Source organism: Gadus macrocephalus, chromosome 8 (genome assembly GCF_031168955.1).
Source record: "Gadus macrocephalus chromosome 8, ASM3116895v1".
NCBI classification, from domain to species: Eukaryota; Metazoa; Chordata; class Actinopteri; order Gadiformes; family Gadidae; genus Gadus; species Gadus macrocephalus.
In genome coordinates, this window is record NC_082389.1 from 13,443,923 (window position 1) to 13,460,813 (window position 16,891).

Here is a 16,891-nt window from a genome sequence, read left to right on the forward strand (position 1 = left end):
TTGTAAAAATATATTATTAATATTTTTTGAGTTCCATGAGAACGAGAATTTACCCAACCCTTCGGGTAAGGAATTACAGCAATAAAAAATGTCCAACTCATTAAACATATAACATTCAGATTTTGAGTACACAATTCTTTTTTTATCTAAACATTGTATACATGTACATGTAGAGATGGTGACGCCACAGTGATTCTCCTTGACTTTTGAAAGCCAGAGCTTCTGTCGCTCCTCTTCCTGAGTCCTCATGGTCTCCACAGAGCCAGTAAAGTAGAAGGTCTTCTCCTGTCTCATTCAGTCCTTGGTGCCACTCTAGCTGGAGGTGGAGCTTGACAGGCAGCACATCAGAAACAATCTGTCAACAACAGCTTTTAAACTCTTGATTGTTGCTGCATTACAACATCTGCTTGTTTCAGTATTAGCTATGCAGCTCTTCATGTTAGTGGTTTAATTCACCGGGTTTATTGGTGAGTTCTGCTTTAGAAGCACCGTCCTAATTCAGATATGGACCTCAATATTTGTTTAGCAGTTCATATGAATTAATTCATATTGCTTTTTCCAGGATCTTTAACACTGTCGTAGTCACTGACCTTTCATTCTTAACATATGCAGGTGACAGTTATCAGCAATCCATCCACTCAATCCAGGACAGTCCAGTCCAGGTTCTACAGGGAGACGGCGTGACTCTCTCCTGCAACTACTCCTCAGCAACAAACCTCTTCTGGTATCGGCAGTACCCCAGCTCACCTCCCCAGTTCCTTATCAAAGATTACATGGAGCTATCTGGATTTACCTTGAAAAAGGACAGTGAAAAACAAAAAATGTTCCATCTGGAGATCTCCGCTGCTGAAGTGACAGACTCTGCTCTGTACTACTGTGCTGTATAAATTGACAGGTAAGTTGTGGCCACCTGAATTTCTGTAATGCAAAGATTAAAAAGAGATTTGTATCTCCATGGCGAATCATCAGGACAGCTGAGTCTCTTGGTTCAGACAAAAGGTTTTCGACTGAACTGACTGAAGAGAAGACTGGAGTGGATCTGAAGATCTCCTCTGCTGCAGTGACAGACTCTGCTCTGTACTACTGTGCTCTGAGGCCCACAGTGACAGGAAACACAGACTCCCTGTACAAACACCTGCCGAGCGTAAAACACACTTCCCTCTCCCCCTGAATCCAGTGCACAGACATTACTAACTAACCCTAACTCATCAGAACCTCATAATTTGCCCATACTCTGAACATCTTAAAATTATTCTGCAGGTCAGTAATATCAAGTAGGTGTCGAAGTATTTCATCAATATGTTTGATGTTGGTGTCTTCAACAGCTGGTATCATGAAGAGAATAAGTCCTTACTTGAGCTGAACACCATACAGTTTCTCCTGTTGCTTTAAACTTGCTGTTGGGAAAAGCTCATGTTACACACATATGACATTTTATCTATCATGTCCATTATGTGGAATCTTTCCAGGGCTGATAGCTTGGGACTCCATCTCTCCTGATAAACAGGAAGTCAGTGGAAAAGTGGGAGGAAGTGTAACACTCAGATGCTGCTATGATACAGGTGATGAATATGCAAAATTTTACGACCGTATAGGTCGTTTGTACTGCCACGGATTACGACCCACTGGAGCGTATCAAGCGCCTCTACAGGTCGCGGGAGGTATGTATGCCACATATATGACCAACAGGGCATTTGGTGAAATTGTTACGTAGCCATATTAATCGTTATTATCTGAATGGGAAATGCAATATTTTAGGACAGATACACCATTAAACGTGTTTCTAATGACATTTCTAGCGAGAAATGTACATTTTCCTTGCATAATCTTCACTCAGTGAATGTGTATGATCTTTATTAATCTTTATTATCTGAATGGGAAATGCAATATTTTAGGATCGATTCACCGTTAGATGTGTTTCTAATAACATTTCTAGCGAGAAATATACTTTTTACTTGCATAATCTTCAGTCAGTGATTGTGTCTGATCTTTAGTTGTATAGTTATTAGGAAGATTTAATCGGCTCGCTCGCATGTTTCAACGACGTCAGGTTGCGAGGGACGCTGCTTTCGCTAAACTAGCAGCTCACGTGTTTCCTGTGTTTGTGTTATTAAACCGTTACTTTATGTAACTTTTAATGATATTGTAATAACCACAGGCGAGGTATTGAGCGAAGTAAGCTTGATAGCAGGTTTATTGGATTCCACAATCGGACAGGCAGGCACAGCTCCACCGGAAAACTACAACAACCAAAACTCCCGCCCGGAGGGAAACCCCCGGAACCCCCTCTCAGAAGGCCCGCCCCTTCCTCCCAAACCCTGTGACGTGAAACACGTTTATCTGAGAGCCAACCCAGTCGCATTTCAACATGAAATAGCGTGTTAACACACACACACACACACACACACACACACACACACACACACACACACACACACACACACACACACACACACACACACACACACACACACACACACACACACACACACACACACACACACACACAATGCATTTCGCTGCTAAAACAACAGGGCTGCTTCTAGGACATTTTGGGTGGATTTGGAACGGTATGTGGGCAGGACGATTTTTGCAGGCAGGACCTGGCAACCCTGCGCTGTTGCCCGAGGTGCAGAAATGCTCTGGAACAGATCTGGATCCACCATGGCCAAAATAATTGTCATGAATAGCATGAATAGATTCATGCATTATCATTCAACTTGAACATGTGTTTTTACAGTATATAGTGGTGGAGGGATGACGTATGTTGGCCAACCAGGAAGTGAGCGTCGACCTGGGTTTCCCTTGACAAAAAGCCAACGGGTTTTTCCATTGGATTTTGGATTATTGCAGAAAAATTAGCATCTTTGAAGCACCTCCACAAAAACTGAAAATAAATAAATAAATAAAAATAACTGTGCTCCAAAGAACGAAATGTAAACCAATGCATTCTGAATGGGAGTGTTTCTCCGATTTTTCCATGCTACACAGAACGAAATGTAAACCCATGCAAATAAAGACTTCATGGTCATAATAATTTAAATATCATTATTCTCCTCAGTGTGTAGGGTGGTATTCTATTTTTTTCAACGGTGTTGCATCCAGTCACTTGACCGTCATGGTTGCTATGGTGGTTGCTATCGACCCGCCCCTCTAATCCTTACATGGCTCTAAAAACCACGCGGCAAAGGAGCTGCCGTCCATTGTGTTGTTTTTGTCGTAAAATAGGGTCCGATGGTTAAAAAATAGACAGATATTCCAAGGTATCCTTAAAAGGCAGCTTGGTTGTTTTTATTTTCTGCAGTTTAGACTTCTTCTATAACCTATTTTTGAAAGCAAAACACCAAGCTCAATGATTTAACGAGGCAGGGTTATTTGAAACAATTTATTAAATATATATTTGCGAGAGGTCATTCCTTCTCCTGAGTTTGCTTCCTATTTATGTCTAGTGTACAACCCTACTGTCCACAAGCATCATCCCCCCACCCCCCCCCCCTCCCCATATGGATTTGGAGAATTGTTGCCACGTCCCAGTGGTGGAGGTATCATATATATGAAGGAGGGCATTCAATTATACTACAATGATCAATTAGGAGGCCGAAGCCCGAAAGGAAGTGATGCAATAGGTGACTGCAGGTCGACAACATTTAAGTAAGCTGTACTTTGAGGTCTCTTATAGATCAAAGGGGGTCTCAAAGGACCCCCTGTCCTAGAAGCAGCCCAAGTTGTTGTTTTAGCAGCGAAATGCATTGTGTGTGTGTGTGTGTGTGTGTGTGTGTGTGTGTGTGTGTGTGTGTGTGTGTGTGTGTGTGTGTGTGTGTGTGTGGGTGTACGCTTCAACCTGTGGCTCCAGCCCTACAGGAAATGACTCGGCAAGTGCTCCATCTCGTTGCACCTGCACCCAGCGGCTCGCTTGCAAGATTTTGGCCTGAAGTTCTTCCCAGACCTACACCGTAGCCATCCAACCTGCATATCTGAGAATCAGGCCTCTCTTTAAGAATGACAAAAAGTTATGAGAGAAATACACATTAACTTTTGTCTCATAAGCGGCGTGGTGCCGGCTCCTTTTGACCTTTTGACCCCAGACTTCTGGGGGAATAGCTGAATCAATTCATTAGTCAATCAGAAGCATGTAAATATCTTCCCGGTGACGGGGCAAACAAGGTGTCCATCAACATCTACGCTTCCAGGCGATTACAACGATGCCACACATGAGCATATTCAAACATGTTTAATGGTAGTAATTAGCTGTCGAAATTGGAGGCCTTAATCAATAATGAGCAGCTATTGATTTGCTTCCCGATAGAAATTTGTGAAAAATGACATGTTATTTAGCATCTACACGTTGAGCTGAGTCCAATGACACCAAGAACGACACTCTAGCTAATGGTAACATGTATTTTACATGGTACACCTAGGTCTAGGACATGATCTCGGTGTAGCAAGAGGCCGAGCTTGATCTCATTGGACTCAGCTTAACGTGTAGATGCTAATTAACATGTAATTTGTCAAAAATCTCCATCGGGAAGCAAATCTATAGCTGGTCATTATTGATAAAGGCCTCCAAAATCGACAGCTAATTACTACCCCGAAACATATTGAAATATGATCATGTGTGGCACTGTTGCAATCGTCTCGAAACGTAGATGTCAAAGGACACCTTGTTTGCTCTGTTGCACCACCGGGAAGATATTTTCATACTTCTAATGGATTGATTCATATTTTAACGTTCTCGGAGTGAGACTTTAAGTGGCTGCAGCAGAAGTGTTGAGACGAAAGATGATATCAAGAGATTTATAGAATATTCCCATTCACATTATGATTCTTCGTCGTAACATCCGACCAAACATCCTTTACATTCACAGAGCGAAGATTATGAAAGTCCAGGCTCAGCAAATGCTCCATCTCGTTGCACCTGCACCCAGCGGCTCGCTTGCAAGATTTTGGCCTGAAGTTCTTCCCAGACCTACACCCATAGCCATCCAACATGCACATCTGAGAATCAGGCCTCTCTTTAATAATGACAAAAAGTTATGAGAGAAACACACATTAACTTTTTGTTATCTCATAAGCGGCGTGGTGCCGGCTCCTTTTGACCTTTTGACCCCCGACTTCAAAAACGTGGCCACAGGCCAGCTGTGTCTACACACCTTTAGCCACAAATGTACACCTCCATCCCACAAAAAATGGGGACAAGAAACTAACCTCTGTCTTACGTACATTTACTGTACTGTTGGAGGTCACGCCCCTTTGCCGACCTTTTCGAGATAGCTAGGGATGCTAAAATGTTTACACACATTTCCCGGGGCCCCGTGTACGACATATCCGAGATTTGGAGTTCTAGCCCTTAGAGAAAAAAAGTTTTCCCAAATGGAGTGTCATTTGGACAAAGCCCCTCAGAAGTGTAGCCTGCAAGACCTAATGGTTCAGAATGTGGTGGAAAAACAGTTTTTGAGATAGGAAGGTCCTACCGCCCTGAAATTTTAATACCTTATTCTAGGGCCTAACTGGGACCTCCGCACCGAAACTTGGCCCGGTCGGACCCCGAGGGCAGGAAGGGGGGGCCTGCCCTCGGGGTCTGACCGGGCCAAGTTGAGAGGATGAACCTAACGACTGCTGGACTCCCATGGAATGTCATTACGACTATCCAGGGCGCCAGGGCTTCCTTTACGCATTATGTTTATGACGGGAAATGGCGTGCGTTCGAGGAATGGTGCGCGAAAGCTGGGGAAATAGCTTTCCAGAGTCCCGTACCTGTTATTCTGACGTTTCTGCAGGACCTGCTGGATAAAGGCAAAGCTTTCTCCACTGTCAAAGTGAACTTGGCCGCTATATCAGCTGTCACATGGGTTTTTGGGGACAAAACTGCAGGCCAGCATCCTATCGTTTGCCGGTTTATGAAAGGTGCACGCCGTCTTCGGGCCAGTGTCGTGGAACTTGACTGCTCCGTGGGATTTATCTAGGGTGCTTGATACACTGTCACGCCCACCGTTTGAGCCCTTACAACAGGTAGAGCTTAAGATGCTCTCGTTTAAGACGGCTTTGTACTCGCGTTGGCCTCGGCTAAACGCGTGAGTGACATCCATGCGCTGTTGGTAAGCCCGGCGTGTATGCAGTATTTGCGGGGGAACTCACAGGTTTTATTAAAGCCGAATCCTGCGTTTGCTCCCAAGGTATTTGACTCTGCGTTGTCATACCGCCCTCTTCGTATTCTTCATGTTTAACCTCTGTTTTTCTTTTATTCCTAGTCTGTTTTACATAGTTTTGATAGGGCAATATGTAAAGCGTCTTAGAGTACCATATTAAGCGCTATATAAATTTCATTTATTATTATTATTATTAACATTAAACGTAATGCTTTTAACACATTTTGCTACTCATAAGAAAAAAAATTATTGTAATGAATAATTAAAGTGTAATTTGTCAAAATTATGTCGTTTACCAAAGATATTTCACTGATAAATACAACAACACCATACCAGTGCCTACCAAGCAACTTTCATGTGTATATAAGAGTCTATTCCTGATTAATAAAACAATGGTTCCAAAGGCACTCAGCCACGGTGTTTTATTTGAAGTGTATATAGAAATTAATAACCATGTGGCTTTTACCTACATGCTTTCAATAAACCTGATGTATTATCAATCATAGAAATTCAGCTAAATTTTCATCAAACATCAATCCTATCGGTAACCAAAAAAACACAGGAATTTTACAGAAAATGGCCACACGGTGTCAGTATTGTTTCATTGAAAATCAAACTTTTTATCAAACCATGAACATCAAAGTGACAGATTTCAAAGCCACTTCATGAAATGGTATGTGTGTTTAGCCATCCTTTAATTAAGATAGAATAACATTTGAAAAGATTGGATTCACTGTCCAACCCCTACCTGCTCCATAATGACCTATCTCAACCCTACCTGGTCCTTAATGACCTTTCTCTGTAATGTCTTACTCCTCACTGTTTCTTAAAGACCTGTGTCCGTACTGTCTAACCCCTACCTGCTCCTTAATGACTTGTGTCTGTATTGTCTAACCGTTACCTGCTCCTTAGTGACCTTTCTCTGTACTGTCTAACCCCTACCTGCTCCTAAATAACCTGTCTGTATGCTGTCTAACCCCTACCTGCTCCTTAATGACCTGTCTCTGTACTGTCTAACCCCTACCTGCTCCTTAATTACCTATCTCATCTCTGTCTAATCCTTAATAATCTGTCTCTGTACTGTTTCACCCGCACCTGCTCCTAAATTATCTGTCTCACCCCTACCTACTCTTTTCATGACCTGTGTCTCGACCTTCTAACTCTTATCTGCTTCCTAAATACCTTTATCCATACTGCCTAACCCCTACCTGCTCTTTAATGACTTGTCTCTGTACTGTCCAACCCCTAGCTGCTCCTTTATGACCTGTCTCTGTACTGTCTAACCCCTACATGCTCCTTACTGACCTGTCTCTGTGCTGTCTAACCCCTGCCTGCTACTTAATGACCCGTCTCTGTACTGTCTAACCCCTGCCTGCTCCATAATGACCTGTCTCTGTATTCACTGTCTAACCCCTACCTGCTCCTTAATGACCTGTCTCTGTATTCACTGTCTAACCCCTACCTGCTCCTTAATGACCTGTCTCTGTATTCACTGTCTAACCCCTACCTGCTCCTTAATGACCTGTCTCTGTATTCACAGTCTAACCCCTACCTGCTCCTTAATGACCTGTCTCTGTATTCACTGTCTAACCCCTACCTGCTCCTTAATGACCTGTCTCTGTATTCACTGTCTAACCCCTACCTGCTCCTTAATGACCTGTCTCTGTATTCACTGTCTAACCCCTACCTGCTCCATAATGACCTGTCTCTGTATTCACTGTCTAACCCCTACCTGCTCCTTAATGACCTGTCTCTGTATTCACTGTCTAACCCCTACCTGCTCCTTAATGACCTGTCTCTGTGCTGTCTAACCCCTACCTGCTCCTTAATGGCCTGACTCTGTACTGTCTAACCCCTACCTGCTCCTTAATGACCTGTCTCTGTCTTCACCGTCTTACCCCTACCTGCTCCTTAATGACTTGTCTCTTTATTCACTGTCCAACTACCATCTGCTACCCCTACCCTACCTATTACTGTAGGACTTTTCAAGCTAACTAAATACTATAAATGAAACTTTGTCCTCACGTATGAATAGTTTATTCATCAAAAGTTATGCATACCAGATATGTCACTGATATACAAAACACACCAGAGGTAGACACACTTGTTATATGCATCCTAATGTTTGAATTCTGTACCACTGGTTTCAAACCAGCATAATAGTGCACATTAGTGTTCCTAGTGTTGATACTGGAACAGTGGTTCCCAACCTACATTATAGTGTTTATAGTGCAATTATTTATAGGGCAATTACATTATTTGTCAAAATATGTAATTGCCCAGAGACAGAAATGATTACAAAATATCACACCAAATAATTCAACAATAAATAGTCAACAGTAATGGGAACCACTGAACTAGAGTATACCAGTATAAGCTGGTGTGAATACCGACCACTGTGAGTATCAAGTACCATCAAGTACCATAAGGAGGGGAATTCTACCTTTTCATTTTTGTAAGCAAGTTTAGCATCTCTATAGTATAATAGTAATGTAATAGGACTGTTGTGTAAATAGGACTTAAACACACTTTTTTAAATATCATTTTTTCTGTAGGGGAACACACACATACTCACACAAACACACACACACACACACACACACACACACACACACACACACACACACACATACATTCACACATGCAGTGACACACACACACACACTCACATACATTCACACATGCAGTGACACACAAACACACACACACACACACATCCTGTGTCAGCGGGGGCTGGGGAGCCAACAGCCGTCTGTGACGCAAACAGACACCTCAACCACATCCTCTGGAAACACACACACACACACACACACTCACACTGGCCTGACCCAGCCGATGTGGTGTGGTGGAGCGGGGGTGGAAGGCAGGTGCACCCAGGAAGTGGCTTGTGTATGTGTGTGTATTTGTGGAACTCGCATTATGTTGCCATGGCAGCTGGGATGCGGTGTCGTCTTTCTTGTGTTGCGCTGATTGTGTGCTGTCAACTCCTTCCCATAAAAACTACTAACTAGTCGTTGACTGAAGGCAACTCACCACGCGGTTGTTAAGTTCAGTGTTTCGTTGGACTCATCTGTTATCGTTATGTGAACAGTAATCGAATGCAAGGGAAGAGTCTATTGACTTCGGTGTATTGGCTAGTTCAACTCCTGTATGAGTGAGATGACCATGTTTCCTATTGAGTCAGATGCTCTTTTGCAAAGTAATCTGTTACATTATTAAGTACATTATACCTCTACAAAATATATGAAGTAGACTACTAAAACCCAGAACCCCCCAATTTACATTGTAAGTGCACTTCAAAAGTAGAATACAGTTAGACATTGTGGAGTGAACTCAAGACCTTTGAGCAGAGAGTCAAACACACTAGCCACTTGACTGAGGGTCAAACACACTAGCCACTAGACTAGACCGAGAGTCAATCACTGAAAGTCAATTCTTGGTTAATTTAGAGTTTCACTTCATATATTTTGTGAAGATAAAATGTACTTATTAACGTCACTGATTACTTTATTGAGAAAAGTAACTGACTTATAAGAATGCTTTGAGAATCAAACTTACCTTTGTGCTCAAGTCATGCTAGACACTACATTAAAGAGTCTCAACGACGATGGATGGCCTGTTCCCTTACGATTCCTGAAAGATAAAATCATACTTTCTGCTGCTATATATACAGACCACCTTCGGGCTTGAATCGGCCTTTCAGGACATCCACAGATGAAAAGACAGCCTATTACAAATGCATTGTAATTATGCATTAATGAAACATTGTATTGTCTGATGCAAAGCACATAGCTTGCCTACTTGTGTTTAAGTGGCAGCATGGATTATTTATTATTAATTTATTTCCATTTAAGTTTGTTCCTTTGAAAAATGTGTTTGACGCAACATTATTGCAACGCGTCTCAGTGGTGAGTGGTTGGGGTCAGGCTTCATGCACATGGCAGGAAGCCAGACAGGAAGTGCACAACACTGCAGAAAAATGCAACACGAGGCAGACAAATGTGCAAACCCACGCAACCATAGTAATCTGAAAATTGATTTTATTAACATTTGATAGAAACAACACAATGCACAATTGTGATATGCAGAGGAAAACCATGCTTTACCTGATCATATAACCTTGATACTGTACTTTGGAGATTTGCTGGTCATGTAACATCCACGTCTTAGTGGCTCATGTAATGCCTACGTATGCTTTGGTTTTTAGCCTGACAAAACTTCTGCTTTAACGCAAGTAAAAGAGTTAGGTAGCTGTTTGGTCATTCAGGCACTCAGCAATGAGTGTGAAAGAGAGAGGATAAAGAGATAAGATTGTATTGTTGGGTAGAATTAAGAGTTTCAAAATGTATTCCTATTATAAATAGGAATAACCCTACAAAAATGATACTGGAAATGTATCTAAACAAATGTGTTCAAAGAGGTTGCACGCGAACCTCTTCCTTTTCTACATATTATCTACGATAATATGGCAAGATGTATTGCTTTGCATTTACTTTTTTTTAATTACTTCGTCATTCAGGTAATCACAAAGGTAGAAATGTAAACACACCTGATACATGTCATACATAAAAATAATTTATTAAATTTGGACGGAAAGTGCTGCTATTTTCATGAATCAGGGGGCAAGATTCAGAAAAAGGATGTGTAGTTCTGCATAGTCTCATGTTTGCATTGAACAGAATACACATTAATTGAAATACTGCTTTATTACACATTCAACACACAAGCCATAGACAGATCTCAGTAAATGATGCAATGCTGTAATAAATCTATGACATTTAATTCATTTGAAAGCTTAGCTAGGTACAGCTGAGAGGACTTATATAACTCTGAAATGTACACGTGACATTACACCACATAATGACAATAACACACTGAACTAAAAAACTAAAAAACATTTACGGGTTGAACTCAGTTTTTCCTTGAAGCAAAACACTACATCTACAGAAAGTATGTTTGTGTGACATGATGTTGTGCATGTGCCGGTATACTGCCCATCTTGTTTGTTTTATAAAACAACACCGCCATTTACAACCTAGTTGGTTTGTGATTCCAGCATTGGTTAACACAGCATACATTACAGTCCAAGGAACGCAGAGCGGGGGAACAAAAAGTTGTCTTCAGTTGATTCGGTCAATGGTTTTCTGAATCCCAGAGAATCTAAAAAACAACAGTAAAAACGAGGTTGTTAGACAAACACACACACAAACACACAGGCAAATGAACAGAGGGAGAAACGGACAGTCGGAAAAACAGACAGAAACCTACCACCTAGTGGATCCACAGTCGTAGGGTCATGAGGACATTGAAGGCGACGGCCTTCAGGAAGAGGATTCTCAGAACCAGCATGATGAAAGACATGGAGGTCACCTCCTTGTCTGCACACACAATAATGAAAGAGAACACAGAGCAATGTATTAAGAAAAGGAGGACCATGTTTGGTATATTGGTGCATAGAATCACAGTTTGTCCATCCAGGTTCAGAAAGGGGTAGTCCACCCAAGTATTTTTAGTCAATGGCCTGGATTTGCTAATGACCAGGAGTTTAACGAGCTGGCTCAGCACTTGGCTAGGGCTAAAACATGGTAGGAACTTTGAAACCTTGTCTTTCCGCCACTTTGGGAAGGACCTTGGTCACAACATAGAAGTGGACAAAATGCGCTGGTAGTAGTGCTACACTTCATCTACTCTTATTTTGTATATATTGTATATTGTCTTTAAACATTGACATATTTTTATTCTTCTACTATCCTTTACTTGCTGCTCTGGCACCCCTGAATTTCCCATTTGGGTTCAATAAAAGAATAAAAAACATTCTCCTTACCTGGCCCAAAACCCCTCTTACACATGGCGTTATCTGTTATTGGAGAGGTAGACATTTTATGTTATACAATCATGTTTTTTGGAATATAATAAGTATGCATGTTCAGGGCCTATATACTTATTTTAATAGACGTAATATTGTAAATCATTATCAGAATTATATAATTGTGCTATTATAAATATAATTCCATATTGTTAATCACCTTCGACACAGGTACCGCTCTCATTGTTGACGGCCACCTGGCTGTAGAACGCCTCGCCGGGCGCTCTAGAAGCTTCTGATATCTTGTTAAACCCAATCGTCCCATTGGTCCTATTGTACGAAGAGAAATCCGTCGCCAGGCAGGCTTTGGTTCCTTTACTTTCTAGTCGGTAGTATTTCGGCTCTTCTTCTGGCCCCTCTGTAAAATACAACACACATCACACTCGTTGATATTTGTTTGATACATTTGGATGAAAGGTGGTGTCTTTGGAAAACGCGTACAAACAGGGTAACCCTTCAAGTCTGACATTATTGCGAATGACGGCCTTCTAAAAAATCCAGCAGACCATCCTACAAAAAAATAGATCTTTGAAATAGTCAGTGTAAATATTCACAATATTTATTGCAGCGGTCCATTTGTTTGTAAGACCAACAGAAACGTCAATTTCTTTAGGCACAGTACATACATCTTTATAGTCTTTAAATATGCAACTTATCAACTTACTTGATGCAACAATGACTTTGGCTCCAGATCCAAATTCAAGTTTAAAGTTGTTGCTATTCACACAATAAATTAGCTCAGTTCAAAAACTGTGATTTGTTGATAGATGTACAGATTAATAGGTAAATATGAATAAATAAAATCTTTGGCATATTGTTTGTATATAATTTGTTGCTGCAAAGCATCTATCAACAATAGAATAGTATATCTAATTCAGAAGTATTTTCTTACTAACCACAGAAAACGATTTTCCTTTCTAACCAGCTTCTTTTAATCAATTTAATAAAACCGAATATCTGTAATAAGTATGCATAGTAAGATACTTTACATTTAGTGAAGAAGGAAAACATCTTCATTGCTTTACGCATGGTGGTTTTAATCAGTTTTACTTTTGCCTGTTGAATGTAATGTCTACAATTAAGTCAATGCTACTAATACAATGTTGACAAAAAATGAGTTAATTAACGTGAAACAAAGTTCTCCGTATGGTTTTCTCAGTTTCGACCATTAACCGGATTCCACTACAATTTTTTTAGATATATCCAGCGGCATTCACGGCCATAGACAAGAGTACAACAACTGTATTTTGAAGCTTTTCTTCAACCATTTATTTTTCCTTTATTTTCTTTTTAATAAATTCAAATGTATGTTTATTTAATTAAATTACAAGACTGAACTAATTAATTAATGACTGTAGAAACCTATTGGGGTATATTTATGTTTTATTTTCTTCTTTCTCGTTTTATTTTCGTTTTCTATTTCAGACGAGGAGATTTGTGATTGTGGCAAATAATTACCATTACTTAAGACATAGTTTTAAATCAATCAATTCATATATTTTAATAATAGATTATGTTGGGATCGGTTTTCTCTATCAACGTCACCAAATATTGAGATTCAGATTGTAACGCACGGAGGAGCGATTTAAAAAGTTTTTACAAGGACAAAATTGACTTACTTGAGACAACTTTAATGGTTGTACCAACCCCAAAAAGAAGATTGTACTTTCCTGAGCCAGTCACACATTAAAGAACCCTGCTACAAATACCAAGGAGTATTCAAACTACTGAACAAAACTTTTGTCAGCTCTCCTTATAGTTATTTATCGATTATGGTCATTGTATTCATTAAGAAAATTAATTGGATGATCAAACCTCAAACTTTGAGTGACCTATGTAAGCTCATTTTTTTTTAAAGTGGAACTCAGCTATTTTCTCATAATCACAAATCAAGACCAGTATATTGAATTATACCTTGATGTTCCTCAAAGTTATTTACTTACTTTACTTTGTTTCAAAGACTAGTTTGGGGGCATATTTGTCACATAACATTCACATAAAAGATTTTCTCTGAATGTAAACCAATTAATTATCTACATTCTGATAAATATTTGGAATTCCTGTGAATTTTATTTAGAAAAAGGTAATTCAAGGTCAAGGTAAGTTTAAATAATTCTTACTTGACTCTATTAGGAGTTTTGTTCCTCTTCCAAAGATCAACTTCTGACCTCCGTCATTCACACTGTGCTTCAAACTGGTTCAAAAACTCCATGTCTCAACACCAAATCATGTATTTGTCACGTTAGTAAGAAAGTACATGGTTAATTATTATATTTGTCTGGAATCATTTATCTACAGTAGCTTTGCTCCTGTTCTCAAAATATCATAATTATCAAATCTATTTGTGGCGTACTGTCCTGTATGTTTAGCTGCAGAAAAAATTGACATTGTCAGAAACTATTTTGTAATACAGTAATTAGTTAAGATAGTATAGAAAAATTATTATTTCAAACCTTTGAAAATACATTGTCTACTTTAATTGAGGAGTTCTCTGGATTCCAAGGATCATTCTGACTTGATCAGTAACAAATTAATAAGTAAATAGAGTTTGTAGTAAAACTTTACCGCCAATGAAACGGTTCTGCAGTCCAACATTAACAATAAGGAAACTAAATTAAAGTCCATCTGAGGTATTCGTAGCAGTAAAACAGTAAACCAACATCTAGTGATGACATCGTATATTACTAGACGCTTAGACTGAATTTTGCAATTAAAATATATACTTGGCTAAAGACTTTGGGCATACCTGTTCCCCGGTTTTCTCAAACAACACCACTAAATAGTTTGGCTTCAATTCAATTTGCAAAGATAAAACACCATGGGCCGATTATAAAGATACATTCAGGATGGTTTTAACTTACTTGAATAAACCATGAGTTTTGTACCAGTCCCAAAGAGCAATTTCCCAACTCCTGAGGCAGTCACACATTAAGAATCCCTGCTACAAATACGTAATGGTGTTACTGACTTGGAATTTAAAATGTATGGAATTCCGTGAACAACAGAATATTTTAGTCATTCATAATTGGGACATTTCTGACATCCGTGTGTACCATTACTCCCTGTCATCTACCTTAATGTAAAAAAATTAATTTAGATTTTCCAAAACTCACTTGTTCAACGGCAAACAGCCAAACCTGTCAAAATGCAGTTAAATCTAATTCTAAGTCAACTTTTCAAAATAAGCCTTACTGTCATTTTGAAGCCTGACACCCTGACATTTTGTAACAAAAAAAAATATTTTCAAATATTTGTTCTATATTTAAAGTACATTTCAGGGTACTTGGAAATCAACTTTCATTAATAAATACAATATAAATCTCTTCCGGTGTAAAGGATGCATTTCTAGATTTATTTACCTTCTACAATTTAACAATTCAAATATTCTTACTGGACTCTATTAAGAGTTTTGTTCCTCTTCCAAAAATCTGTTTGCGTGTTCCATCATTCACACTGTGCTTGGAACTGGTTCAATAACCACTCCTGGTCTCAACAAAATTTGAGCTAATATCAAAGGCTATTGGGTAGTAAATCCATACAATGCAGACCAAAAACAATGATTAAGTTAATGGTTGATTTCCTTTTTAAAATGATGAATTGGATGCCAGACACAAATAGGGAGTTTTAGAAAGTTACACATTACAAAAAAACAGGTCCAGAAAATTGGAAATCTCCTTGGATGTGCGTATTGGAACTATCATAGGATTATATTATTGTTATGTCCATATTTCTAGCAGGTTTTTGGATAATTTACATTTAGCTTTTGGTTTAATTTAGGACACTGTTTATATAAATAGCATTATCATTGTAGGAGTTAGTATTTATAGTAGTTGATTGTATGATAATTGAACAACATTTGTGACATAATAATACTATTTAGTGTTACTTTTATCTAACTAGATCAATTTGAGCATGGACATCCACAAAGTCTTAGAAACTATTATTTTACAATATGCAATTTCTACTTCCAAATGTAAATATAAAATAATGTAATTGGTTTAAAACTTTAAAAATACTACAAGATTAAAAATATTTAGCATCCTGTGATGATCCTGAATGTGATCATACCCATATGAATGTGATCATACTCACTGGTTTCAATTACTAATTTAGTTGCTGCTCCAAAAATGACCCTACTGCCTGCTGCATTACTCACACAGTGTTGAGCTACAGACCAAAATCTAACTTGTTGGAACAAGCACTTGGAATTTAGTACAGAAATTGTGATTTAACAAGGTTAAAGCCTCACTGATGCATTAACAACGAATTCCAATAAGGCTGCATGTGTTATTGTCATCAATAATTGATAGAAGTGCAAAGTTGGTTTTCATTTTAATTTGTCCACTGCCAAAGAATATGTTTCTACAGACCAACCGTAACACAGAAGAATATAGGCTGAAATAATAAAATAACTATTTAGTGTTAAAACAAGTTCCAGGGTTGAATCTCATGAATATGCGCATGACATTAATACATGTAGCACATGGACTATGGGGTTCATTACATATATTGGCCTATTAATCCATTTGGATGAAATGGCAATCAAATTCTACAAACCATCCCTTTAGATTAAATGTCAATGTTTCTTCATTTTCAAAAGAGTAATGAACATGATTAAATTATTAAAAGTGAGAACACCATGTAAAGACCAATGAGCACAAGGATCAATAAGTAGGTTCCGTATGGAAACAAAATAATTGTCTGTTAATATACATTATCATTGTTTGATTAACTTAGATAAAGATAAACTTACGTGAATGGACAATGAGGTTTTCCCCAGTCCCAAAGATGAGTTTGTTATTTGAGCCAGTCACACACTAATATAGCATGTTACAAATACCTGAGACAGACTTCATGGGGGACAATGTGTTTAGGTTTT

General features: G+C 39.0%; 2 gene segments (V, D, J or C); one reads left to right on the plus strand and one right to left on the minus strand.

Annotated features, from left to right (window-relative positions):
* Positions 1 to 500: 500 nt before the first annotated feature.
* LOC132462963 (T-cell receptor alpha chain V region RL-5-like) lies at positions 501 to 1,568 on the plus strand (the record flags this gene model as incomplete). The annotated part of the segment is given in 2 exon segments: positions 501 to 868; positions 970 to 1,568. Coding segments are annotated over 2 exon segments (570 nt in total), but the record flags the coding sequence as incomplete, so codon positions are not given.
* A 9,265-nt stretch (positions 1,569 to 10,833) lies between these two features.
* LOC132463222 (T-cell receptor alpha chain constant-like) lies at positions 10,834 to 15,396 on the minus strand. The segment is given in 5 exon segments: positions 10,834 to 11,306; positions 11,415 to 11,524; positions 11,971 to 12,003; positions 12,173 to 12,370; positions 14,874 to 15,396. Coding segments are annotated over 4 exon segments (351 nt in total).
* Positions 15,397 to 16,891: the final 1,495 nt, after the last annotated feature.